Source organism: Oncorhynchus mykiss, chromosome 6 (genome assembly GCF_013265735.2).
Source record: "Oncorhynchus mykiss isolate Arlee chromosome 6, USDA_OmykA_1.1, whole genome shotgun sequence".
NCBI classification, from domain to species: Eukaryota; Metazoa; Chordata; class Actinopteri; order Salmoniformes; family Salmonidae; genus Oncorhynchus; species Oncorhynchus mykiss.
In genome coordinates this window covers 100856211-100883950 of record NC_048570.1, presented here as the reverse complement: position 1 = coordinate 100883950, position 27740 = coordinate 100856211, and the positions used below count along the sequence as shown (strand labels likewise).

The 27740-nt window shown below is 45.2% G+C and overlaps 1 protein-coding gene and 2 long non-coding RNA genes across 13 annotated transcripts in view; 2 read left to right on the top strand and 1 right to left on the bottom strand.

Moving 5' to 3' along the window:
* The window catches only part of LOC110510552 (Golgi apparatus protein 1-like), an 88314-nt gene extending 86977 nt beyond the window's left edge, over positions 1–1337 (top strand). Inside the window, exon 23 of the mRNA XM_036981736.1 lies at positions 58–1337. Within this exon, the coding sequence (XP_036837631.1) occupies positions 58–225 (168 nt within the window). The 3' untranslated portion in view covers positions 226–1337. The remainder of the gene's footprint in view (positions 1–57) is intronic.
* Positions 837–24754, bottom strand: LOC118965017. Of its 11 annotated transcripts, none has more exons than XR_005052393.1 (7): positions 24435–24754; positions 24285–24388; positions 16465–16666; positions 16315–16418; positions 2431–2528; positions 1152–2298; positions 837–912 (listed from the first exon to the last, which is right to left on the bottom strand). It is a non-coding gene; the product is annotated as an uncharacterized LOC118965017 (long non-coding RNA). The 11 variants fall into 11 exon arrangements; XR_005052396.1 differs by lacking the exon at positions 837–912 and having other exon boundaries at positions 1443–1831; positions 1930–2298; XR_005052388.1 differs by lacking the exon at positions 837–912 and having other exon boundaries at positions 1443–2166; positions 2210–2298.
* LOC118965018 lies at positions 18326–27740 on the top strand. The gene is made up of 2 exons (XR_005052399.1): positions 18326–18849; positions 26819–27740. It is a non-coding gene; the product is annotated as an uncharacterized LOC118965018 (long non-coding RNA).

The window sequence follows — 27740 nt, the reverse complement described above, 5'->3', positions numbered from 1 at the left end:
CTCTCCCCCCCTCAGGTGGTGACCTCCCCCTCTAATAATTCCCCCTCTCCCCCCCAGGTCGCTCCAGCAGAGGGTTTTTCAGACCTTGCCATGCAGGTGATGACCTCCCCCTCTAAGAATTACATCCTGTTTATAATCTCCCTGGGGGTGATTGTCCTCTTCCTGGTCGGCCTGCTGTGTGGACGCATCACCAAGAGAGTCACCAGGGAACTGAAGGACAGGTAGAGAGAGGGGGGATGAACGGACCTCCCTGGGACGGACGGACCTCCCTGGGACAGACTGACTCCCAAATGGTACTATTGCCTATATAGTGCACTACTTGTGACCAGAGCCCTGTGGGGGTCCTTCATACCTGGACCTGACATCACAGAACAATATCAATGTTGTCATCTCCTTGGTCCACTTCATCAACTGGCTTTGTGTGAGAACTAACTCTATGGGTCTCTGGTCAGAAGTACTGCACTATGTAGGGAACAGGGTTACACCTGGTAGGCAGAAACAGACTGTCTCTTCCAAAGGCCCAACTAAAAAAAAACAGCCCGGGCTTGCCCCAGCCACCTCCGCCCCTCTCCAGCCCCCCTATCACCACCCAGAGCCCCAGTCTTGTGGTCCACCCGTAACCAGCCAAGCTCCACAGAGCCAGAGGAGGCATGTTAAGACACCCCCCCCCACCAGAAACTGATCCACTCCACTACTACTGAGAAGTTGCCCTGAAACACCTCCTGAAACAGGATACTGTTGGTCCTACTGGTCCTAAAACTGGCCCTGAACCTCCTCCTGAAGCAGGATACTGTTGGTCCTAAAACTGGCCCTGAACCTCCTCCTGAAGCAGGATACTGTTGGTCCTAAAACTGGCCCTGAACCACCTCCTGAAGCAGGATACTGTTGGTCCTAAAACTGGCCCTGAACCACCTCCTGAAGCAGGCTACTGTTGGTCCTACTGGTCCTAAAACTGGCCCTGAACCTCCTCCTGAAGCAGGATACTGTTGGTCCTAAAACTGGCCCTGAACCACCTCCTGAAGCAGGATACTGTTGGTCCTAAAACTGGCCCTGAACCACCTCCTGAAGCAGGATACTGTTGGTCCTAAAACTGGCCCTGAACCACCTCCTGAAGCAGGATACTGTTGGTCCTAAAACTGGCCCTGAACCACCTCCTGAAGCAGGATACTGTTGGTCCTAAAACTGGCCCTGAACCTCCTCCTGAAGCAGGATACTGTTGGTCCTAAAACTGGCCCTGAACCTCCCCCTGAAGCAGAACACTGTTGGTCCTAAAACTGGCCCTGAACCTCCTCCTTTAGCAGGATACTGTTGGCCCTACTGGTCCTAAAACTGGCCCTGAACCACCTCCCGAAGCAGGATACTGTTGGTCCTAAAACTGACCCTTAACCTCCTCCTGAAGCAGGATACTGTTGGTCCTACTGGTCCTAAAACTGACCCTGAACCTCCTCCTGAAGCAGGATACTGTTGGCCCTACTGGTCCTAAAACTGGCTCTGAACCTCCTCCTGAAGTAGGATACTGTTGGTCCTAAAACTGGCCCTGAACCTCCTCCTGAAGCAGGATACTGTTGGCCCTACTGGTCCTAAAACTGGCTCTGAACCTCCTCCTGAAGTAGGATACTGTTGGTCCTAAAACTGGCCCTGAACCTCCTCCTGAAGCAGGATACTGTTGGTCCTAAAACTGGCTCTGAACCTCCTTCTGAAGTAGGATATTGTTGGTCCTAAAACTGGCCATGAACCACCTCCTGAAGCAGGCTGTTGGTCCTACTGGTCCTAAAACTGGCCCTGAACCTCCTCCTGAAGCAGGCTGTTGGTCCTAAAACTGGCCCTGAACCTCCTCCTGAAGCAGGCTGTTGGTCCTACTGGTCCTAAAACTGGCCCTGAACCTCCTCTTTAAGCTGGCTACTGTTGGTCCTAAAACTGGCCCTGAACCTCCTCCTGAAGCAGGATACTGTTGGACCTAAAACGGGCCCTGACCCTCCTCCTGAAGCAGGATACTGTTGGTCCTAAAACTGGCCCTGAACCTCCTCTTGAAGCTGGCTACTGTTGGACCGAAAACTTGAACCTCCTCTTGAAGAAGGCTGTTGGTCCTACTGGTTCTCAAACTGGCCCTGAACCTCCTCTTGACGAAGGCTGTTGGTCCTACTGGTTCTAAAACTGGCCCTGAACCTCCTCTTGAAGAAGGCTGTTGGTTCTAAAACTGTCCCTGAACCTCCTCTTGAAGAAGGCTGTTGGTCCTAAAACTGGCCCAGACTCTTCTCTTGAAGCTGGATACTGTTGGTCCTAAAACTGGCCCTGAACCTCCTCTTGAAGAAGGCTGTTGGTCCTAAAACTGGCCCATACTCTTCTCTTGAAGCTGGATACTGTTGGTCCTAAAACTGGCCCTGAACCTCCTCTTGAAGAAGGCTGTTGGTCCTAAAACTGGCCCTGAACCTCCTCTTGAAGAAGGCTGTTGGTCCTACTGGTCCTAAAACTGGCCCTGAACCTCCTCTTGAAGCTGGCTACTGTTGGACCTAAAACTGGCCCTGAACCTCCTCTTGAAGAAGGCTGTTGGTCCTACTGGTTGTTTGTTTGTTTGTTTTGCAGACTTGTTTATTGTTTACTAATATTGATTCAGAGTTTTTATGAAGTGTCTCATATCTGGATAACCCGGTCTAGTCCAATGAGGAGGGGGGGGGCGCCTTCAAGACATGATGGTGGATTTTTACCAGTCTCTATGGATGGGGGGGGGGGGGGTGTCCCCTTTACCCTATGGGCCCTGGTTAACAGTAGTGTCCCCTTCACCCTATGGGCCCTGGTTAACAGTAGTGTCCCCTTTGTCATATTGGCCCTGGTTAACAGTAGTGTCCCCTTTATCCTATGGGCCCTGGTTAACAGTAGTGTCCCCTTTATCCTATGGGCCCTGGTCAACAGTAGTGTCCCCTTCACCCTATGGGCCCTGGTTAACAGTAGTGTCCCCTTTACCCTATGGACCCTGGTCAACAGTAGTGTCCCCTTTATCCTATGGGCCCTGGTCAACAGTAGTGTCCCCTTTACCCTATGGGCCCTGGTCAACAGTAGTTTCCCCTTTACCCTATGGGCCCTGGTTAACAGTAGTGTCCCCTTCACCCTATGGGCCCTGGTCAACAGTAGTGTCCCCTTTACCCTATGGGCCCTGGTTAACAGTAGTGTCCCCTTCACCCTATGGGCCCTGGTCAACAGTAGTGTCCCCTTTACCCTATGGGCCCTGGTCAACAGTAGTGTCCCCTTTACCCTATGGGCCCTGGTTAACAGTAGTGTCCCCTTTACCCTATGGACCCTGGTCAACAGTAGTGTCCCCTTTATCCTATGGGCCCTGGTCAACAGTAGTGTCCCCTTTACCCTATGGGCCCTGGTCAACAGTAGTGTCCCCTTTATCCTAAGGGCCCTGGTCAACAGTAGTGTCCCCTTTACCCTATGGGCCCTGGTCAACAGTAGTGTCCCCTTTACCCTATGGGCCCTGGTTAACAGTATTGTCCCCTTTATCCTATGGGCCCTGGTCAACAGTAGTGTCCCCTTCACCCTATGGGCCCTGGTTAACAGTAGTGTCCCCTTTATCCTATGGGCCCTGGTTAACAGTAGTGTCCCCTTTACCCTATGGGCCCTGGTTAACAGTAGTGTCCCCTTTATCCTATGGGCCCTGGTCAACAGTAGTGTCCCCTTCACCCTATGGGCCCTGGCCAACAGTAGTGTCCCCTTCACCCTATGGGCCCTGGTTAACAGTAGTGTCCCCTTTATCCTATGGGCCCTGGTTAACAGTAGTTTCCCCTTTACCCTATGGGCCCTGGTTAACAGTAGTGTCCCCTTCACCCTATGGGCCCTGGTCAACAGTAGTGTCCCCTTTACCCTATGGGCCCTGGTCAACAGTAGTGTCCCCTTTACCCTATGGGCCCTGGTTAACAGTAGTGTCCCCTTTACCCTATGGACCCTGGTTAACAGTAGTGTCCCCTTCACCCTATGGGCCCTGGTTAACAGTAGTGTCCCCTTTGTCATATTGGCCCTGGTTAACAGTAGTGTCCCCTTTATCCTATGGGCCCTGGTTAACAGTAGTGTCCCCTTTACCCTATGGGCCCTGGTTAACAGTAGTGTCCCCTTTATCCTATGGGCCCTGGTCAACAGTAGTGTCCCCTTCACCCTATGGGCCCTGGCCAACAGTAGTGTCCCCTTCACCCTATGGGCCCTGGTTAACAGTAGTGTCCCCTTTATCCTATGGGCCCTGGTTAACAGTAGTTTCCCCTTTACCCTATGGGCCCTGGTTAACAGTAGTGTCCCCTTCACCCTATGGGCCCTGGTCAACAGTAGTGTCCCCTTTACCCTATGGGCCCTGGTCAACAGTAGTGTCCCCTTTACCCTATGGGCCCTGGTTAACAGTAGTGTCCCCTTTACCCTATGGACCCTGGTCAACAGTAGTGTCCCCTTTATCCTATGGGCCCTGGTCAACAGTAGTGTCCCCTTTACCCTATGGGCCCTGGTCAACAGTAGTGTCCCCTTTATCCTAAGGGCCCTGGTCAACAGTAGTGTCCCCTTTACCCTATGGGCCCTGGTCAACAGTAGTGTCCCCTTTACCCTATGGGCCCTGGTTAACAGTATTGTCCCCTTTATCCTATGGGCCCTGGTCAACAGTAGTGTCCCCTTCACCCTATGGGCCCTGGTTAACAGTAGTGTCCCCTTTATCCTATGGGCCCTGGTTAACAGTAGTGTCCCCTTTACCCTATGGACCCTGGTCAACAGTAGTGTCCCCTTTATCCTATGGGCCCTGGTTAACAGTAGTGTCCCCTTCACCCTATGGGCCCTGGTTAACAGTAGTGTCCCCTTTGTCATATTGGCCCTGGTTAACAGTAGTGTCCCCTTTATCCTATGGGCCCTGGTTAACAGTAGTGTCCCCTTTACCCTATGGGCCCTGGTTAACAGTAGTGTCCCCTTTATCCTATGGGCCCTGGTCAACAGTAGTGTCCCCTTCACCCTATGGGCCCTGGCCAACAGTAGTGTCCCCTTCACCCTATGGGCCCTGGTTAACAGTAGTGTCCCCTTTATCCTATGGGCCCTGGTTAACAGTAGTTTCCCCTTTACCCTATGGGCCCTGGTTAACAGTAGTGTCCCCTTCACCCTATGGGCCCTGGTCAACAGTAGTGTCCCCTTTACCCTATGGGCCCTGGTCAACAGTAGTGTCCCCTTTACCCTATGGGCCCTGGTTAACAGTAGTGTCCCCTTTACCCTATGGACCCTGGTCAACAGTAGTGTCCCCTTTATCCTATGGGCCCTGGTCAACAGTAGTGTCCCCTTTACCCTATGGGCCCTGGTCAACAGTAGTGTCCCCTTTATCCTAAGGGCCCTGGTCAACAGTAGTGTCCCCTTTACCCTATGGGCCCTGGTCAACAGTAGTGTCCCCTTTACCCTATGGGCCCTGGTTAACAGTATTGTCCCCTTTATCCTATGGGCCCTGGTCAACAGTAGTGTCCCCTTCACCCTATGGGCCCTGGTTAACAGTAGTGTCCCCTTTATCCTATGGGCCCTGGTTAACAGTAGTGTCCCCTTTACCCTATGGACCCTGGTCAACAGTAGTGTCCCCTTTATCCTATGGGCCCTGGTCAACAGTAGTGTCCCCTTTACCCTATGGGCCCTGGTCAACAGTAGTGTCCCCTTTACCCTATGGGCCCTGGTCAACAGTAGTGTCCCCTTTACCCTATGGGCCCTGGTCAACAGTAGTGTCCCCTTTATCCAATGTGCCCTGGTTAACAGTAGTGTCCCCTTCACCCTATGGGCCCTGGTTAACAGTAGTGTCCCATTTGTCATATTGGCCCTGGTTAACAGTAGTGTCCCCTTTATCCTATGGGCCCTGGTTAACAGTAGTGTCCCCTTTACCCTATGGGCCCTGGTTAACGGTAGTGTCCCCTTTATCCTATGGGCCCTGGTCAACAGTAGTGTCCCCTTCACCCTATGGGCCCTGGCCAACAGTAGTGTCCCCTTCACCCTATGGGCCCTGGTTAACGGTAGTGTCCCCTTTATCCTATGGGCCCTGGCCAACAGTAGTGTCCCCTTTACCCTATGGGCCCTGGTTAACGGTAGTGTCCCCTTTATCCTATGGGCCCTGGTCAACAGTAGTGTCCCCTTCACCCTATGGGCCCTGGCCAACAGTAGTGTCCCCTTCACCCTATGGGCCCTGGTTAACAGTAGTGTCCCCTTTATCCTATGGGCCCTGGTTAACAGTAGTTTCCCCTTTACCCTATGGGCCCTGGTTAACAGTAGTGTCCCCTTCACCCTATGGGCCCTGGTCAACAGTAGTGTCCCCTTTACCCTATGGGCCCTGGTCAACAGTAGTGTCCCCTTTACCCTATGGGCCCTGGTTAACAGTAGTGTCCCCTTTACCCTATGGACCCTGGTCAACAGTAGTGTCCCCTTTATCCTATGGGCCCTGGTCAACAGTAGTGTCCCCTTTACCCTATGGGCCCTGGTCAACAGTAGTGTCCCCTTTATCCTAAGGGCCCTGGTCAACAGTAGTGTCCCCTTTACCCTATGGGCCCTGGTCAACAGTAGTGTCCCCTTTACCCTATGGGCCCTGGTTAACAGTATTGTCCCCTTTATCCTATGGGCCCTGGTCAACAGTAGTGTCCCCTTCACCCTATGGGCCCTGGTTAACAGTAGTGTCCCCTTTATCCTATGGGCCCTGGTTAACAGTAGTGTCCCCTTTACCCTATGGACCCTGGTCAACAGTAGTGTCCCCTTTATCCTATGGGCCCTGGTCAACAGTAGTGTCCCCTTTACCCTATGGGCCCTGGTCAACAGTAGTGTCCCCTTTACCCTATGGGCCCTGGTCAACAGTAGTGTCCCCTTTACCCTATGGGCCCTGGTCAACAGTAGTGTCCCCTTTATCCTATGTGCCCTGGTCAACAGTAGTGTCCCCTTTATCCTATGGACCCTGGTCAACAGTAGTGTCCCCTTTATCCTATGGGCCCTGGTCAACAGTAGTGTCCCCTTTACCCTATGGGTCCTGGTCAACAGTAGTGTCCCCTTCACCCTATGGGCCCTGGTCAATAGTAGTGCACGACAGAGGGGATAGGATTCCATTTGGGACACTGGCCTGTTGGTCATGTATGTGCCTCCTTTAGTAAATGCTAAAGTTAAATAAATGTCATATTGTACAAGAACAACAATTCATGTTGATTGTAAATGTGTTTAGTTCTGCTACCTGAGCTGGTTGTTTTGACTGTGATGATGATGATGGTGTGTTGTCAGGTTGTTTTTCTATTGTGTTTACGTCCACTGTGTCCCTACTACAGTACGTGGCTCCTGTTATAGCTGCTAGCATTGAATAGGGAAGTCGTTCTGCGTCTCTGTAACAAAAGGCCTCCCTATTCCCTATTAACTGCACTACTTTGGACCAGGGCCCTTTGGGTCGTGGTCAAACGTAGTGCGCTATGTAGGGAATGAGGTGCATTTTGGGATGCATCCTCAATATGTCTTGCTCCACAGAGGTCAGAGGTCAAGGGCATGTTGGGATGCATCCTCAATATGTCTTGCTCCACAGAGGTCAGAGGTCAGGGGCCTGTTGGGATCCATTCCAATAGAAGTTGGTCAGTTCAGGAAATAAACTGAAATTCTAATTCAATAATTACAATTTTTTCTCAATAAACTGAAAATGAGAAGCTATTTATTTGAGAAATGTTTTTCTGTTTTAATTAGGAATCAGATGGTGTTAGAGTCGGGGGGGGGGGAGTTTTCAGAAAGGTATTTTCTCGGTTGACGCTGTCATCTAGATGATCTGCTGTGTCCAGTTTGAATGAATCCATGTTAGTGTCGACGGACCACCGAGACACCACCTGTGCTAATTAGATATCTAGCATGCACCTGACACCTGTGCTAATTAGATATCTAGCATGCACCTGACACCTGTGCTAATTAGATATCTAGCATGCACCTGACACCTGTGCTAATTAGATATCTAGCATGCACCTGACACCTGTGCTAATTAGATATCTAGCATGCACCTGACACCTGTGCTAATTAGATATCTAGCATGCACCTGACACCTGTGCTAATTAGATATCTAGCATGCACCTGACACCTGTGCTAATTAGATATCTAGCATGCACCTGACACCTGTGCTAATTAGATATCTAGCATGCACCTGACACCTGTGCTAATTAGATATCTAGCATGCACCTGACACCTGTGCTAGTTAGATATCTAGCATGCACCTGACACCTGTGCTAATTAGAGATCTAGCATTCACCTGACACCTGTGCTAATTAGATATCTAGCATGCACCTGACACCTGTGCTAGTTAGATATCTAGCATGCACCTGACACCTGTGCTAGTTAGATATCTAGCATTCACCTGACACCTGTGCTAGTTAGATATCTAGCATTCACCTGACACCTGTGCTAATTAGATATCTAGCATTCACCTGACACCTGTGCTAGTTAGATATCTAGCATGCACCTGACACCTGTGCTAGTTAGATATCTAGCATGCACCTGACACCTGTGCTAGTTAGATATCTAGCATTCACCTGACACCTGTGCTAATTAGAGATCTAGCATGCACCTGACACCTGTGCTAATTAGATATCTAGCATGCACCTGACACCTGTGCTAGTTAGATATCTAGCATGCACCTGACACCTGTGCTAGTTAGATATCTAGCATTCACCTGACACCTGTGCTAGTTAGATATCTAGCATGCACCTGACACCTGTGCTAATTAGATATCTAGCATGCACCTGACACCTGTGCTAGTTAGATATCTAGCATTCACCTGACACCTGTGCTAGTTAGATATCTAGCATTCACCTGACACCTGTGCTAGTTAGATATCTAGCATGCACCTGACACCTGTGCTAATTAGAGATCTAGCATGCACCTGACACCTGTGCTAGTTAGATATCTAGCATGCACCTGACACCTGTGCTAATTAGATATCTAGCATGCACCTGACACCTGTGCTAATTAGAGATCTAGCATGCACCTGACACCTGTGCTAGTTAGATATCTAGCATGCACCTGACACCTGTGCTAGTTAGATATCTAGCATGCACCTGACACCTGTGCTAGTTAGATATCTAGCATGCACCTGACACCTGTGCTAGTTAGATATCTAGCATGCACCTGACACCTGTGCTAATTAGATATCTAGCATGCACCTGACACCTGTGCTAGTTAGATATCTAGCATTCACCTGACACCTGTGCTAGTTAGATATCTAGCATTCACCTGACACCTGTGCTAGTTAGATATCTAGCATGCACCTGACACCTGTGCTAATTAGATATCTAGCATGCACCTGACACCTGTGCTAGTTAGATATCTAGCATTCACCTGACACCTGTGCTTGTTAGATATCTAGCATTCACCTGACACCTGTGCTAGTTAGATATCTAGCATTCACCTGACACCTGTGCTAATTAGATATCTAGCATGCACCTGACACCTGTGCTAGTTAGATATCTAGCATTCACCTGACACCTGTGCTAGTTAGATATCTAGCATGCACCTGACACCTGTGCTAATTAGATATCTAGCATGCACCTGACACCTGTGCTAGTTAGATATCTAGCATTCACCTGACACCTGTGCTAGTTAGATATCTAGCATGCACCTGACACCTGTGCTAGTTAGATATCTAGCATTCACCTGACACCTGTGCTAGTTAGATATCTAGCATGCACCTGACACCTGTGCTAATTAGATATCTAGCATGCACCTGACACCTGTGCTAGTTAGATATCTAGCATTCACCTGACACCTGTGCTAGTTAGATATCTAGCATGCACCTGACACCTGTGCTAGTTAGATATCTAGCATTCACCTGACACCTGTGCTAGTTAGATATCTAGCATTCACCTGACACCTGTGCTAGTTAGATATCTAGCATTCACCTGACACCTGTGCTAGTTAGATATCTAGCATGCACCTGACACCTGTGCTAGTTAGATATCTATCATGCACCTGACACCTGTGCTAATTTGATATCTAGCATTCACCTGACACCTGTGCTAATTAGATATCTAGCATTCACCTGACACCTGTGCTAATTAGATATCTAGCATGCACCTGACACCTGTGCTAGTTAGATATCTAGCATGCACCTGACACCTGTGCTAATTAGATATCTATCATGCACCTGACACCTGTGCTAGTTAGATATCTAGCATGCACCTGACACCTGTGTGTAATGGAAGCAGACCGCCAGAAAACGTGTTGTCACTGAAATATTCTGTCGGCTGCAACTGTGATATAGCTGGTCAAAACGGTGTACAGCAGCAGTGTAAAAAATGCATTCTCATACTTGAGTCAAAGTAAAGATACTTTAATAGAAAATGACTCAGGTGAAAGTGAGTCACCCAGTAAAATACTACTACATGAGAAGGTCACAAAGCACCTCTGCTCTTCAGGAGCTGAACCTCTCTCCTGCTTCAGCAACACCTGGACGCTCTATTCATTTCAAACAAAAGTTTGTTCTTTGAGTTAAAAGTCTTTGGTTTTAAATATACATCAGTATAAAAAGTCAACATAATTGCTAAACTATACTTACAGATCAAAAGTAAAAGTATAAATGACCATGTTCTCTTGACCGTGTTCTCTTGATAAGTGTATAAATTAGACCATTTTCCTGTCCTGCTAAGCATTCAAAATGTACTTTTTGGGTGTCAGGGAAAATGTATGGAGTAAAAAGTACATTATTTTCAGGAATGTAGTGAAGTAAAAATATAAATAAAGTACAGATACCCCAAAAACGTTTCACTGAAGGACTTCACACCACTTCAGTAAATGTGTATTTTACATTTGTGAAATTATTTCGATGTGATATGAAAGTGACAAGGGTTTTATGTTTCTAGAAATGTATCGCAGTTGAGAATCTGATTCATGTTTAGATGGAGTGTCTGTTTTGGCTTCCAGTCTCCCTATGAAAATAACAGAAGGGCCTTGGACCTTAGAGTAACATTAGGCCCCTTTAGAGGTCATCTTGGGCCAGATCTGGCCCTGTTGTAAATCTGGCACCACCATCCTCCACATCTCAACCCTGGAAACAGAAACGAGGGGAGAGTCTGGACACCGAGGCCCTCCGTGAGACCGTTTGAACTACATGAGAAGGTCACATAGCTCCTCTGCTCTCCAGGAACTGGACCTCTCTCCTGCTTCAGCAACACCTGGACGCTCTATTCATTTCAAACAAAAGTTTGTCCTTCTTCCTGTCTGTTTTGGTTGGTTTGAAGTGAGACTTCTTTGAAACAGACTGATGATGATAACCAGTTTTGTCCTTTTCTTTCTGTACAACGTTATGGATCTGCTGTTATATTTTTTGTTCAGGTTATGCCACGATGTAATATTGAGATTTTACATTGTGCTTTTTTTTTGCTGTACAGATGAACATTTTGTCAATTTAATAAAATTGTCTGCATATTTTTACCTCATGGTGTCCATGTTGGGTATTTCAGAATGACTGTTGGTGTCATGCGATAGGAAAGCAATGTATTTCAGAATGACTGTTGGTGTCATGCGATAGGAAAGCAATGTATTTCAGAATGACTGTTGGTGTCATGCGATACGAAAGCAATGTATTTCAGAATGACTGTTGGTGTCATGCGATAGGAAAGCAATGTATTTCAGAATGACTGTTGGTGTCATGCGATAGGAAAGCAATGTATTTCAGAATGACTGTTGGTGTCATGCCATAGGAAAGCAATGTATTTCAGAATGACTGTTGGTGTCATGCGATAGGAAAGCAATGTATTTCAGAATGACTGTTGGTGTCATGCGATAGGAAAGCAATGTATTTCAGAATGACTGTTGGTGTCATGCGATAGGAAAGCAATGTATTTCAGAATGACTGTTGGTGTCATGCGATAGGAAAGCAATGTATTTCTAACAGATGTTTGTATTGAAGACAACTGGATAAGAGCAGTCTCTCCTTTCCTCATAAATGGAACAATATTAATGTATCGAAACAATGACATATGTGGATATTTTTTGACATTTTACTAGTACAGTAATGACCAATGACGTTTCGTGAAGATCCTGTTCACGCAGCGCTCGGCGATGGGATCGTAAACATTACCTCCGTACCTCCTTCAATATAAAAGTCCGGCAATGAAGATGGTGAAAAATAATAAAAAGGTCGATATGAGTTACTGTTTATGGGGAAATGTTAGCAAATTTTGAATTTTGTTTAACAATATAAAAAAAAGATGGCATTTAAGGCAAAAATTAATATAGCATTGACATTATTGTTAGCAGCATTAAAAATAAATGATACTAGATAGTTATCATGGTAACAGTAAAACAACACATTTTGAATGCTACATTTAGTAATAATATTCATAATATTATTGGTATAATTGTAATCAACTTTAGAAAACACTTTAAAATCCCATTGTTAATTATCCCATTTGCATTACACGATGTTCAGTACGTTTTTCATATTGGATATTTAATTTTTATTTAACCTTTATTTAACTAGACAAGTCAGTTAAGAACAAAATCGTATTTACAATGACGGCCAAACCCCAACATTGCCAAACAGTTTGTTTGAATCAATTATTTGGTGACGTGAATATATTTAGTGTAGTTTTATCTAAAAGGATAACTTTTTAAATGTTTTATAAATTCACTGAGGAGGATGATCCTCCTCTGAGGGGCCTCCACTGTTGGATCGACTTGTATGACAGCGTGTTCCAGTTCCCTCCAATATCCAGCAACTTCGCACAACCATTGAAGAGGAGTGGGGCAACATTCCACAATCAACAGCCTGATCAACTCCATGCGAAGGAGTCGCGCTGCACGGCCAACATAAAGCTGTCCCAACAGCAGAGATTTCTTTCCAGCACCATGGAGTGCGGAAAAGATTATGATTAGATTAAGATCATGGAGTGAGGAAAAGATTATGATTATTAGAAAGCAAATTACGGACTCCTCTTTAAATCTGCGTATTCCTTCAAAGCTCAGTTGTCCTGAGTCTGCACAACTCTGCCAGGACCTAGGATCAAGAGAGACGCTCAAGTGTTTTAGTACTATATCTCTTGACACAATGATGAAAATAATCATGGCCTCTAAACCTTCAAGCTGCATACTGGACCCTATTCCAACTAAACTACTGAAAGAGCTGCTTCCTGTGCTTGGCCCTCCTATGTTGAACATAATAAACGGCTCTCTATCCACCGGATGTGTACCAAACTCACTAAAAGTGGCAGTAATAAAGCCTCTCTTGAAAAAGCCAAACCTTGACCCAGAAAATATAAAAAACTATCGGCCTATATCGAATCTTCCATTCCTCTCAAAAATTTTTGAAAAGGCTGTTGCGCAGCAACTCACTGCCTTCCTGAAGACAAACAATGTATACGAAATGCTTCAGTCTGGTTTTAGACCCCATCATAGCACTGAGACTGCACTTGTGAAGGTGGTAAATTACATTTTAATGGCATCGGACCGAGGCTCTGCATCTGTCCTCGTGCTCCTAGACCTTAGTGCTGCTTTTGATACCATTGATCACCACATTCTTTTGGAGAGATTGGAAACCCAAATTGGTCTACACGGACAAGTTCTGGCCTGGTTTAGATCTTATCTGTCGGAAAGATATCAGTTTGTCTCTGTGAATGGTTTGTCCTCTGACAAATCAACTGTAAATTTCGGTGTTCCTCAAGGTTCCGTTTTAGGACCACTATTGTTTTCACTATATATTTTACCTCTTGGGGATGTTATTCGAAAACATAATGTTAACTTTCACTGCTATGCGGATGACACACAGCTGTACATTTCAATGAAACATGGTGAAGCCCCAAAATTGCCCTTGCTAGAAGCATGTGTTTCAGACATAAGTAAGTGGATGGCTGCAAACTTTCTACTTTTAAATTCGGACAAAACAGAGATGCTTGTTCTAGGTCCCGAGAAACAAAGAGATCTTCTGTTGAATCTGACAATTAGTCTTAATGGTTGTACAGTCGTCTCAAATAAAACTGTGAAGGACCTCGGCGTTACTCTGGACCCTGATCTCTCTTTTGAAGAACATATCAAGACCATTTCAAGGACAGCTTTTTTCCATCTACGTAACATTGCAAAAATCAGAAACTTTCTGTCCAAAAATGATGCAGAAAAATGAATCCATGCTTTTGTCACTTCTAGGTTAGACTACTGCAATGCTCTACTTTCCGGCTACCCGGATAAAGCACTAAATAAACTTCAGTTAGTGCTAAATACGGCTGCTAGAATCCTGACTAGAACCAAAAAATGGTATCATATTACTCCAGTGCTAGCCTCCCTACACTGGCTTCCTGTCAAAGCAAGGGCTGATTTCAAGGTTTTACTGCTAACCTACAAAGCATTACATGGGCTTGCTCCTACCTATCTCTGATTTGGTCCTGCCGTACATACCTACACGTACGCTACGGTCACAAGACGCAGGCGTCCTAATTGTCCCTAGAATTTCTAAGCAAACATCTGGAGGCAGGGCTTTCTCCTATAGAGCTCAATTTTTATGGAACGGTCTGCCTACCCATGTCAGAGATGCAAACTCGGTCTCAACCTTTAAGTCTTTACTGAAGACTCATCTCTTCAGTGGGTCATATGATTGAGTGTAGTCTGACCCAGGAGTGGGAAGGTGAACGGAAAGGCTCTGGAGCAACGAACCGCCCTTGCTGTCTCTGCCTGGCCGGTTCCCCTCTTTCCACTGGGATTCTCTGCCTCTAACCCTATTACAGGGGCTGAGTCACTGGCTTACTGGGGCTCTCTCATGCCGTCCCTGGAAGGGGTGCGTCACCTGAGTGGGTTGATTCACTGATGTGGTCATCCTGTCTGGGTTGGCGCCCCCCCCCTTGGGTTGTGCCATGGCGGAGATCTTTGTGGGCTATACTCAGCCTTGTCTCAGGATGGTAGGTTGGTGGTTGAAGATATCCCTCTAGTGGTGTGGGGGCTGTGCTTTGGCAAAGTGGGTGGGGTTATATCCTTCCTGTTTGGCCCTGTCCGGGTGTGTCCTCGGATGGGGCAACAGTGTCTCCTGACCCCTCCTGTCTCAGCCTCCAGTATTTATGCTGCAGTAGTTTATAGTGCCTTGCGAAAGTATTCGGCCCCCTTGAACTTTGCGACCTTTTGCCACATTTCAGGCTTCAAACATAAAGATATAAAACTGTATTTTTTTGTGAAGAATCAACAACAAGTGGGACACAATCATGAAGTGGAACAAATATTTATTGGATATTTCAAACCTTTTTAACAAATCAAAAACTGAAAAATTGGGCGTGCAAAATTATTCAGCCCCCTTAAGTTAATACTTTGTAGCGCCACCTTTTGCTGCGATTACAGCTGTAAGTCGCTTGGGGTATGTCTCTATCAGTTTTGCACATAGAGAGACTGAAATTTTTTCCCATTCCTCCTTGCAAAACAGCTCGAGCTCAGTGAGGTTGGATGGAGAGCATTTGTGAACAGCAGTTTTCAGTTCATTCCACAGATTCTCGATTGGATTCAGGTCTGGACTTTGACTTGGCCATTCTAACACCTGGATATGTTTATTTTTGAACCATTCCATTGTAGATTTTGCTTTATGTTTTGGATCATTGTCTTGTTGGAAGACAAATCTCCGTCCCAGTCTCAGGTCTTTTGCAGACTCCATCAGGTTTTCTCCCAGAATGGTCCTGTATTTGGCTCCATCCATCTTCCCATCAATTGTAACCATCTTCCCTGTCCCTGCTGAAGAAAAGCAGGCCCAAACCATGATGCTGCCACCACCATGTTTGACAGTGGGGATGGTGTGTTCAGCTGTGTTGCTTTTACGCCAAACATAACGTTTCGCATTGTTGCCAAAAAGTTCAATTTTGGTTTCATCTGACCAGAGCACCTTCTTCCACATGTTTGGTGTGTCTCCCAGGTGGCTTGTGGCAAACTTTAAACAACACTTTTTATGGAAATCTTTAAGAAATGGCTTTCTTCTTGCCACTCTTCCATAAAGGCCAGATTTGTGCAATATACGACTGATTGTTGTCCTATGGACAGAGTCTCCCACCTCAGCTGTAGATCTCTGCAGTTCATCCAGAGTGATCATGGGCCTCTTGGCTGCATCTCTGATCAGTCTTCTCCTTGTATGAGCTGAAAGTTTAGAGGGACGGCCAGGTCTTGGTAGATTTGCAGTGGTCTGATACTCCTTCCATTTCAATATTATCGCTTGCACAGTGCTCCTTGGGATGTTTAAGGCTTGGGAAATCTTTTTGTATCCAAATCCGGCTTTAAACTTCTTGACAACAGTATCTCGGACCTGCCTGGTGTGTTCCTTGTTCTTCATGATGCTCTCTGCGCTTTTAACGGACCTCTGAGAACCTCCTCTTGAAGAAGGCTGTTGGTCCTACTGGTCCTAAAACTGGCCCTGAACCTCCTCTTGAAGAAGGCTGTTGGTCCTACTGGTCCTAAAACTGGCCCTGAACCTCCTCTTGAAGCTGGCTACTGTTGGACCTAAAACTGTCCCTGAACCTCCTCTTGAAGAAGGCTGTTGGTCCTACTGGTCCTAAAACTGGCCCTGAACCTCCTCTTGAAGAAGGCTGTTGGTCCTACTGGTCCTAAAACTGGCCCTGAACCTCCTCTTGAAGCTGGCTACTGTTGGACCTAAAACTGGCCCTGAACCTCCTCTTGAAGAAGGCTGTTGGTCCTACTGGTCCTAAAACTGGCCCTGAACCTCCTCTTGAAGAAGGCTGTTGGTCCTACTGGTTGTTTGTTTGTTTGTTTTGCAGACTTGTTTATTGTTTACTAATATTGATTCAGAGTTTTTATGAAGTGTCTCATATCTGGATAACCCAGTCTAGTCCAATGAGGAGGGGGGGGGGGCGCCTTGAAGACATGATGGTGGATTTTTACCAGTCTCTATGGATGGGGGGGGGGGGGGGGGGGTGTCCCCTTTACCCTATGGGCCCTGGTTAACAGTAGTGTCCCCTTCACCCTATGGGCCCTGGTCAACAGTAGTGTCCCCTTTACCCTATGGGCCCTGGTCAACAGTAGTGTCCCCTTTACCCTATGGGCCCTGGTCAACAGTAGTGTCCCCTTTATCCTATGGGCCCTGGTTAACAGTAGTGTCCCCTTTACCCTATGGACCCTGGTCAACAGTAGTGTCCCCTTTATCCTATGGGCCCTGGTCAACAGTAGTGTCCCCTTTACCCTATGGGCCCTGGTCAACAGTAGTGTCCCCTTTACCCTATGGGCCCTGGTTAACAGTATTGTCCCCTTTATCCTATGGGCCCTGGTCAACAGTAGTGTCCCCTTTACCCTATGGGCCCTGGTCAACAGTAGTGTCCCCTTTACCCTATGGGCCCTGGTCAACAGTAGTGTCCCCTTTACCCTATAAGTCCTGGTCAATAGTAGTGCACGACAGAGGGGATAGGATTCCATTTGGGACACTGGCCTGTTGGTCATGTATGTGCCTCCTTTAGTAAATGCTAAAGTTAAATAAATGTCATATTGTACAAGAACAACAATTCATGTTGATTGTAAATGTGTTTGTTCTGCTACCTGAGCTGGTTGTTTTGACTGTGATGATGATGATGGTGTGTTGTCAGGTTGTTTTTCTATTGTGTTTACGTCCACTGTGTCCCTACTACAGTACGTGGCTCCTGTTATAGCTGCTAGCATTGAATAGGGAAGTCGTTCTGCGTCTCTGTAACAAAAGGCCTCCCTATTCCCTATTAACTGCACTACTTTGGACCAGGGCCCTATGGGTCGTGGTCAAACGTAGTGCGCTATGTAGGGAATGAGGTGCATTTTGGGATGCATCCTCAATATGTCTTGCTCCACAGAGGTCAGAGGTCAAGGGCCTGTTGGGATGCATCCTCAATATGTCTTGCTCCACAGAGGTCAGAGGTCAAGGGGCCTGTTGGGATCCATTCCAATAGAAGTTGGTCAGTTCAGGAAATAAACTGAAATTCTAATTCAATAATTACAATTTTTTCTCAATAAACTGAAAATGAGAAGCTATTTATTTGAGAAATGTTTTTCTGTTTTAATTAGGAATCAGATGGTGTTAGAGTCGGGGGGGAGTTTTCAGAAAGGTATTTTCTCGGTTGACGCTGTCATCTAGATGATCTGCTGTGTCCAGTTTAAATGAATCCATGTTAGTGTCGACGGACCACCGAGACACCACCTGTGCTAATTAGATATCTAGTATGCACCTGACACCTGTGCTAATTAGATATCTAGCATGCGCCTGACACCTGTGCTAATTAGATATCTAGCATGCACCTGACACCTGTGCTAATTAGATATCTAGCATGCACCTGACACCTGTGCTAATTAGATATCTATCATGCACCTGACACCTGTGCTAGTTAGATATCTAGCATGCACCTGACACCTGTGCTAATTAGATATCTAGTATGCACCTGACACCTGTGCTAATTAGATATCTAGCATGCGCCTGACACCTGTGCTAATTAGATATCTATCATGCACCTGACACCTGTGCTAATTAGATATCTAGCATGCACCTGACACCTGTGTGTAATGGAAGCAGACCGCCAGAAAACGTGTCGTCACTGAAATATTCTGTCGGCTGCAACTGTGATATAGCTGGTCAAAACGGTGTACAGCAGCAGTGTAAAAAATGCATTCTCATACTTGAGTCAAAGTAAAGATACTTTAATAGAAAATGACTCAAGTGAAAGTGAGTCACCCAGTAAAATACTACTACATGAGAAGGTCACAAAGCTCCTCTGCTCTCCAGGAACTGGACCTCTCTCCTGCTTCAGCAACACCTGGACGCTCTATTCATTTCAAACAAAAGTTTGTTCTTTGAGTTAAAAGTCTTTGGTTTTAAATATACATCAGTATAAAAAGTCAACATAATTGCTAAACTATACTTACAGATCAAAAGTAAAAGTATAAATGACCATGTTCTCTTGACCGTGTTCTCTTGATAAGTGTATAAATTAGACCATTTTCCTGTCCTGCTAAGCATTCAAAATGTACTTTTTGGGTGTCAGGGAAAATGTATGGAGTAAAAAGTACATTATTTTCAGGAATGTAGTGAAGTAAAAATATAAATAAAGTACAGATACCCCAAAAACGTTTCACTGAAGGACTTCACACCACTTCAGTAAATGTGTATTTTACATTTGTGAAATTATTTCGATGTGATATGAAAGTGACAAGGGTTTTATGTTTCTAGAAATGTATCGCAGTTGAGAATCTGATTCATGTTTAGATGGAGTGTCTGTTTTGGCTTCCAGTCTCCCTATGAAAATAACAGAAGGGCCTTGGACCTTAGAGTAACATTAGGCCCCTTTAGAGGTCATCTTGGGCCAGATCTGGCCCTGTTGTAAATCTGGCACCACCATCCTCCACATCTCAACCCTGGAAACAGAAACGAGGGGAGAGTCTGGACACCGAGGCCCTCCGTGAGACCGTTTGGACTACATGAGAAGGTCACATAGCTCCTCTGCTCTCCAGGAACTGGACCTCTCTCCTGCTTCAGCAACACCTGGACGCTCTATTCATTTTAAACAAAGTTTGTCCTTCTTCCTGTCTGTTTTCGTCGGTTTGAAGTGAGACTTATTTGAAACAGACTGATGATGATAACCAGTTTTGTCCTTTTCTTTCTGTACAACGTTATGGATCTGCTGTTATATTTTTTGTTCAGGTTATGCCACGATGTAATATTGAGATTTTGTGTTTTTTTTTTGCTGTACAGATGAACATTTTGTCAATTTAATAAAATTGTCTGCATATTTTTACCTCATGGTGTCCATGTTGGGTATTTCAGAATGACTGTTGGTGTCATGCGATAGGAAAGCAATGTATTTCAGAATGACTGTTGGTGTCATGCGATAGGAAAGCAATGTATTTCTAACAGATGTTTGTATTGAAGACAACTGGATAAGAGCAGTCTCTCCTTTCCTCATAAATGGAACAATATTAATGTATCGAAACAATACGTGGACATTTTTTGACATTTGACTAGTACAGTAATGACCAATGACGTTTCGTGAAGATGCTGTTCACGCAGTGGCGATGGGATCGTAAACATTACCTCCGTTCCGCCAGCAAGAATAATGCCCTGACCTTGGCAGTTTTCCTTCAATATAAAAGTCCGGCAATGAAGATGGTGAAAAATAATAAAAAGGTCGATATGAGTTACTTTTTATGGGGAAATGTTAGCAAATTTTGAAATGTGTTTAACAATATAAAAAATATATAGTTTTTGCCATAAATGCTAATATAGCATTGACATTATTGTTAGCAGCATTAAAAATAAATGATACTAGATAGTTATCATGGTAACGGTAAAACAACACATTTTGAATGCTACATTTAGTAATAGTATTCATAATATTATTGGTATAATTGTAATCAACTTTAGAAAACACTTTAAAATCCCATTGTTAATTATCCCATTTGCATTACACGATGTTCAGTACGTTTTTCATATTGGATATTTAATTTTTATTTAACCTTTATTTAACTAGACAAGTCAGTTAAGAACAAAATCGTATTTACAATGACGGCCAAACCCCAACATTGCAAAACAGTTTGTTTGAATCAGTTATTTGGTGACGTGAATATATTTAGTGTAGTTTTATCTAAAAGGATAACTTTTTAAATGTTTTATAAATTCACTGAGGAGGATGATCCTCCTCTGAGGGGCCTCCACTGTTGGATCGACTTGTATGACAGCGTGTTCCAGTTCCCTCCAATATCCAGCAACTTCGCACAACCATTGAAGAGGAGTGGGGCAACATTCCACAATCAACAGCCTGATCAACTCCATGCGAAGGAGTCGCGCTGCACGGCCAACATAAAGCTGTCCCAACAGCAGAGATTTCTTTCCAGCACCATGGAGTGCGGAAAAGATTATGATTAGATTAAGATCATGGAGTGAGGAAAAGATTATGATTATTAGAAAGCAAATTACGGACTCCTCTTTAAATCTGCGTATTCCTTCAAAGCTCAGTTGTCCTGAGTCTGCACAACTCTGCCAGGACCTAGGATCAAGAGAGACGCTCAAGTGTTTTAGTACTATATCTCTTGACACAATGATGAAAATAATCATGGCCTCTAAACCTTCAAGCTGCATACTGGACCCTATTCCAACTAAACTACTGAAAGAGCTGCTTCCTGTGCTTGGCCCTCCTATGTTGAACATAATAAACGGCTCTCTATCCACCGGATGTGTACCAAACTCACTAAAAGTGGCAGTAATAAAGCCTCTCTTGAAAAAGCCAAACCTTGACCCAGAAAATATAAAAAACTATCGGCCTATATCGAATCTTCCATTCCTCTCAAAAATTTTTGAAAAGGCTGTTGCGCAGCAACTCACTGCCTTCCTGAAGACAAACAATGTATACGAAATGCTTCAGTCTGGTTTTAGACCCCATCATAGCACTGAGACTGCACTTGTGAAGGTGGTAAATTACATTTTAATGGCATCGGACCGAGGCTCTGCATCTGTCCTCGTGCTCCTAGACCTTAGTGCTGCTTTTGATACCATTGATCACCACATTCTTTTGGAGAGATTGGAAACCCAAATTGGTCTACACGGACAAGTTCTGGCCTGGTTTAGATCTTATCTGTCGGAAAGATATCAGTTTGTCTCTGTGAATGGTTTGTCCTCTGACAAATCAACTGTAAATTTCGGTGTTCCTCAAGGTTCCGTTTTAGGACCACTATTGTTTTCACTATATATTTTACCTCTTGGGGATGTTATTCGAAAACATAATGTTAACTTTCACTGCTATGCGGATGACACACAGCTGTACATTTCAATGAAACATGGTGAAGCCCCAAAATTGCCCTTGCTAGAAGCATGTGTTTCAGACATAAGTAAGTGGATGGCTGCAAACTTTCTACTTTTAAATTCGGACAAAACAGAGATGCTTGTTCTAGGTCCCGAGAAACAAAGAGATCTTCTGTTGAATCTGACAATTAGTCTTAATGGTTGTACAGTCGTCTCAAATAAAACTGTGAAGGACCTCGGCGTTACTCTGGACCCTGATCTCTCTTTTGAAGAACATATCAAGACCATTTCAAGGACAGCTTTTTTCCATCTACGTAACATTGCAAAAATCAGAAACTTTCTGTCCAAAAATGATGCAGAAAAATGAATCCATGCTTTTGTCACTTCTAGGTTAGACTACTGCAATGCTCTACTTTCCGGCTACCCGGATAAAGCACTAAATAAACTTCAGTTAGTGCTAAATACGGCTGCTAGAATCCTGACTAGAACCAAAAAATGGTATCATATTACTCCAGTGCTAGCCTCCCTACACTGGCTTCCTGTCAAAGCAAGGGCTGATTTCAAGGTTTTACTGCTAACCTACAAAGCATTACATGGGCTTGCTCCTACCTATCTCTGATTTGGTCCTGCCGTACATACCTACACGTACGCTACGGTCACAAGACGCAGGCGTCCTAATTGTCCCTAGAATTTCTAAGCAAACATCTGGAGGCAGGGCTTTCTCCTATAGAGCTCAATTTTTATGGAACGGTCTGCCTACCCATGTCAGAGATGCAAACTCGGTCTCAACCTTTAAGTCTTTACTGAAGACTCATCTCTTCAGTGGGTCATATGATTGAGTGTAGTCTGACCCAGGAGTGGGAAGGTGAACGGAAAGGCTCTGGAGCAACGAACCGCCCTTGCTGTCTCTGCCTGGCCGGTTCCCCTCTTTCCACTGGGATTCTCTGCCTCTAACCCTATTACAGGGGCTGAGTCACTGGCTTACTGGGGCTCTCTCATGCCGTCCCTGGAAGGGGTGCGTCACCTGAGTGGGTTGATTCACTGATGTGGTCATCCTGTCTGGGTTGGCGCCCCCCCCCCTTGGGTTGTGCCATGGCGGAGATCTTTGTGGGCTATACTCAGCCTTGTCTCAGGATGGTAGGTTGGTGGTTGAAGATATCCCTCTAGTGGTGTGGGGGCTGTGCTTTGGCAAAGTGGGTGGGGTTATATCCTTCCTGTTTGGCCCTGTCCGGGTGTGTCCTCGGATGGGGCAACAGTGTCTCCTGACCCCTCCTGTCTCAGCCTCCAGTATTTATGCTGCAGTAGTTTATAGTGCCTTGCGAAAGTATTCGGCCCCCTTGAACTTTGCGACCTTTTGCCACATTTCAGGCTTCAAACATAAAGATATAAAACTGTATTTTTTTGTGAAGAATCAACAACAAGTGGGACACAATCATGAAGTGGAACAAATATTTATTGGATATTTCAAACCTTTTTAACAAATCAAAAACTGAAAAATTGGGCGTGCAAAATTATTCAGCCCCCTTAAGTTAATACTTTGTAGCGCCACCTTTTGCTGCGATTACAGCTGTAAGTCGCTTGGGGTATGTCTCTATCAGTTTTGCACATAGAGAGACTGAAATTTTTTCCCATTCCTCCTTGCAAAACAGCTCGAGCTCAGTGAGGTTGGATGGAGAGCATTTGTGAACAGCAGTTTTCAGTTCATTCCACAGATTCTCGATTGGATTCAGGTCTGGACTTTGACTTGGCCATTCTAACACCTGGATATGTTTATTTTTGAACCATTCCATTGTAGATTTTGCTTTATGTTTTGGATCATTGTCTTGTTGGAAGACAAATCTCCGTCCCAGTCTCAGGTCTTTTGCAGACTCCATCAGGTTTTCTCCCAGAATGGTCCTGTATTTGGCTCCATCCATCTTCCCATCAATTGTAACCATCTTCCCTGTCCCTGCTGAAGAAAAGCAGGCCCAAACCATGATGCTGCCACCACCATGTTTGACAGTGGGGATGGTGTGTTCAGCTGTGTTGCTTTTACGCCAAACATAACGTTTCGCATTGTTGCCAAAAAGTTCAATTTTGGTTTCATCTGACCAGAGCACCTTCTTCCACATGTTTGGTGTGTCTCCCAGGTGGCTTGTGGCAAACTTTAAACAACACTTTTTATGGAAATCTTTAAGAAATGGCTTTCTTCTTGCCACTCTTCCATAAAGGCCAGATTTGTGCAATATACGACTGATTGTTGTCCTATGGACAGAGTCTCCCACCTCAGCTGTAGATCTCTGCAGTTCATCCAGAGTGATCATGGGCCTCTTGGCTGCATCTCTGATCAGTCTTCTCCTTGTATGAGCTGAAAGTTTAGAGGGACGGCCAGGTCTTGGTAGATTTGCAGTGGTCTGATACTCCTTCCATTTCAATATTATCGCTTGCACAGTGCTCCTTGGGATGTTTAAGGCTTGGGAAATCTTTTTGTATCCAAATCCGGCTTTAAACTTCTTGACAACAGTATCTCGGACCTGCCTGGTGTGTTCCTTGTTCTTCATGATGCTCTCTGCGCTTTTAACGGACCTCTGAGAACCTCCTCTTGAAGAAGGCTGTTGGTCCTACTGGTCCTAAAACTGGCCCTGAACCTCCTCTTGAAGAAGGCTGTTGGTCCTACTGGTCCTAAAACTGGCCCTGAACCTCCTCTTGAAGCTGGCTACTGTTGGACCTAAAACTGTCCCTGAACCTCCTCTTGAAGAAGGCTGTTGGTCCTACTGGTCCTAAAACTGGCCCTGAACCTCCTCTTGAAGAAGGCTGTTGGTCCTACTGGTCCTAAAACTGGCCCTGAACCTCCTCTTGAAGCTGGCTACTGTTGGACCTAAAACTGGCCCTGAACCTCCTCTTGAAGAAGGCTGTTGGTCCTACTGGTCCTAAAACTGGCCCTGAACCTCCTCTTGAAGAAGGCTGTTGGTCCTACTGGTTGTTTGTTTGTTTGTTTTGCAGACTTGTTTATTGTTTACTAATATTGATTCAGAGTTTTTATGAAGTGTCTCATATCTGGATAACCCAGTCTAGTCCAATGAGGAGGGGGGGGGGGGCGCCTTGAAGACATGATGGTGGATTTTTACCAGTCTCTATGGATGGGGGGGGGGGGGGGGTGTCCCCTTTACCCTATGGGCCCTGGTTAACAGTAGTGTCCCCTTCACCCTATGGGCCCTGGTCAACAGTAGTGTCCCCTTTACCCTATGGGCCCTGGTCAACAGTAGTGTCCCCTTTACCCTATGGGCCCTGGTCAACAGTAGTGTCCCCTTTATCCTATGGGCCCTGGTTAACAGTAGTGTCCCCTTTACCCTATGGACCCTGGTCAACAGTAGTGTCCCCTTTATCCTATGGGCCCTGGTCAACAGTAGTGTCCCCTTTACCCTATGGGCCCTGGTCAACAGTAGTGTCCCCTTTACCCTATGGGCCCTGGTTAACAGTATTGTCCCCTTTATCCTATGGGCCCTGGTCAACAGTAGTGTCCCCTTTACCCTATGGGCCCTGGTCAACAGTAGTGTCCCCTTTACCCTATGGGCCCTGGTCAACAGTAGTGTCCCCTTTACCCTATAAGTCCTGGTCAATAGTAGTGCACGACAGAGGGGAAAGGATTCCATTTGGGACACTGGCCTGTTGGTCATGTATGTGCCTCCTTTAGTAAATGCTAAAGTTAAATAAATGTCATATTGTACAAGAACAACAATTCATGTTGATTGTAAATGTGTTTGTTCTGCTACCTGAGCTGGTTGTTTTGACTGTGATGATGATGATGGTGTGTTGTCAGGTTGTTTTTCTATTGTGTTTACGTCCACTGTGTCCCTACTACAGTACGTGGCTCCTGTTATAGCTGCTAGCATTGAATAGGGAAGTCGTTCTGCGTCTCTGTAACAAAAGGCCTCCCTATTCCCTATTAACTGCACTACTTTGGACCAGGGCCCTATGGGTCGTGGTCAAACGTAGTGCGCTATGTAGGGAATGAGGTGCATTTTGGGATGCATCCTCAATATGTCTTGCTCCACAGAGGTCAGAGGTCAAGGGCCTGTTGGGATGCATCCTCAATATGTCTTGCTCCACAGAGGTCAGAGGTCAAGGGGCCTGTTGGGATCCATTCCAATAGAAGTTGGTCAGTTCAGGAAATAAACTGAAATTCTAATTCAATAATTACAATTTTTTCTCAATAAACTGAAAATGAGAAGCTATTTATTTGAGAAATGTTTTTCTGTTTTAATTAGGAATCAGATGGTGTTAGAGTCGGGGGGGAGTTTTCAGAAAGGTATTTTCTCGGTTGACGCTGTCATCTAGATGATCTGCTGTGTCCAGTTTAAATGAATCCATGTTAGTGTCGACGGACCACCGAGACACCACCTGTGCTAATTAGATATCTAGTATGCACCTGACACCTGTGCTAATTAGATATCTAGCATGCGCCTGACACCTGTGCTAATTAGATATCTAGCATGCACCTGACACCTGTGCTAATTAGATATCTAGCATGCACCTGACACCTGTGCTAATTAGATATCTATCATGCACCTGACACCTGTGCTAGTTAGATATCTAGCATGCACCTGACACCTGTGCTAATTAGATATCTAGTATGCACCTGACACCTGTGCTAATTAGATATCTAGCATGCGCCTGACACCTGTGCTAATTAGATATCTATCATGCACCTGACACCTGTGCTAATTAGATATCTAGCATGCACCTGACACCTGTGTGTAATGGAAGCAGACCGCCAGAAAACGTGTCGTCACTGAAATATTCTGTCGGCTGCAACTGTGATATAGCTGGTCAAAACGGTGTACAGCAGCAGTGTAAAAAATGCATTCTCATACTTGAGTCAAAGTAAAGATACTTTAATAGAAAATGACTCAAGTGAAAGTGAGTCACCCAGTAAAATACTACTACATGAGAAGGTCACAAAGCTCCTCTGCTCTCCAGGAACTGGACCTCTCTCCTGCTTCAGCAACACCTGGACGCTCTATTAATTTCAAACAAAAGTTTGTTCTTTGAGTTAAAAGTCTTTGGTTGTAAATATACATCAGTATAAAAAGTCAACATAATTGCTAAACTATACTTACAGATCAAAAGGTAAAAGTATAAATGACCGTGTTCTCTTGACCGTGTTCTCTTGACCGTGTTCTCTTGACCGTGTTCTCTTGACCGTGTTCTCTTGACCGTGTTCTCTTGATAAGTGTATAAATTAGACCATTTTCCTGTCCTGCTAAGCATTCAAAATGTACTTTTTGGGTGTCAGGGAAAATGTATGGAGTAAAAAGTACATTATTTTCAGGAATGTAGTGAAGTAAAAATATAAATAAAGTACAGATACCCCAAAAACGTTTCACTGAAGGACTTCACACCACTTCAGTAAATGTGTATTTTACATTTGTGAAATTATTTCGATGTGATATGAAAGTGACAAGGGTTTTATGTTTCTAGAAATGTATCGCAGTTGAGAATCTGATTCATGTTTAGATGGAGTGTCTGTTTTGGCTTCCAGTCTCCCTATGAAAATAACAGAAGGGCCTTGGACCTTAGAGTAACATTAGGCCCCTTTAGAGGTCATCTTGGGCCAGATCTGGCCCTGTTGTAAATCTGGCACCACCATCCTCCACATCTCAACCCTGGAAACAGAAACGAGGGGAGAGTCTGGACACCGAGGCCCTCCGTGAGACCGTTTGAACTACATGAGAAGGTCACAAAGCTCCTCTGCTCTCCAGGAGCTGGACCTCTCTCCTGCTTCAGCAACACCTGGACGCTCTATTCATTTTAAACAAAAGTTTGTCCTTCTTCCTGTCTGTTTTGGTTGGTTTGAAGTGAGACTTCTTTGAAACAGACTGATGATGATAACCAGTTTTGTCCTTTTCTTTCTGTACAACGTTATGGATCTGCTGTTATATTTTTTGTTCAGGTTATGCCACGATGTAATATTGAGATTTTACATTGTGCTTTTTTTTTGCTGTACAGATGAACATTTTGTCAATTTAATAAAATTGTCTGCATATTTTTA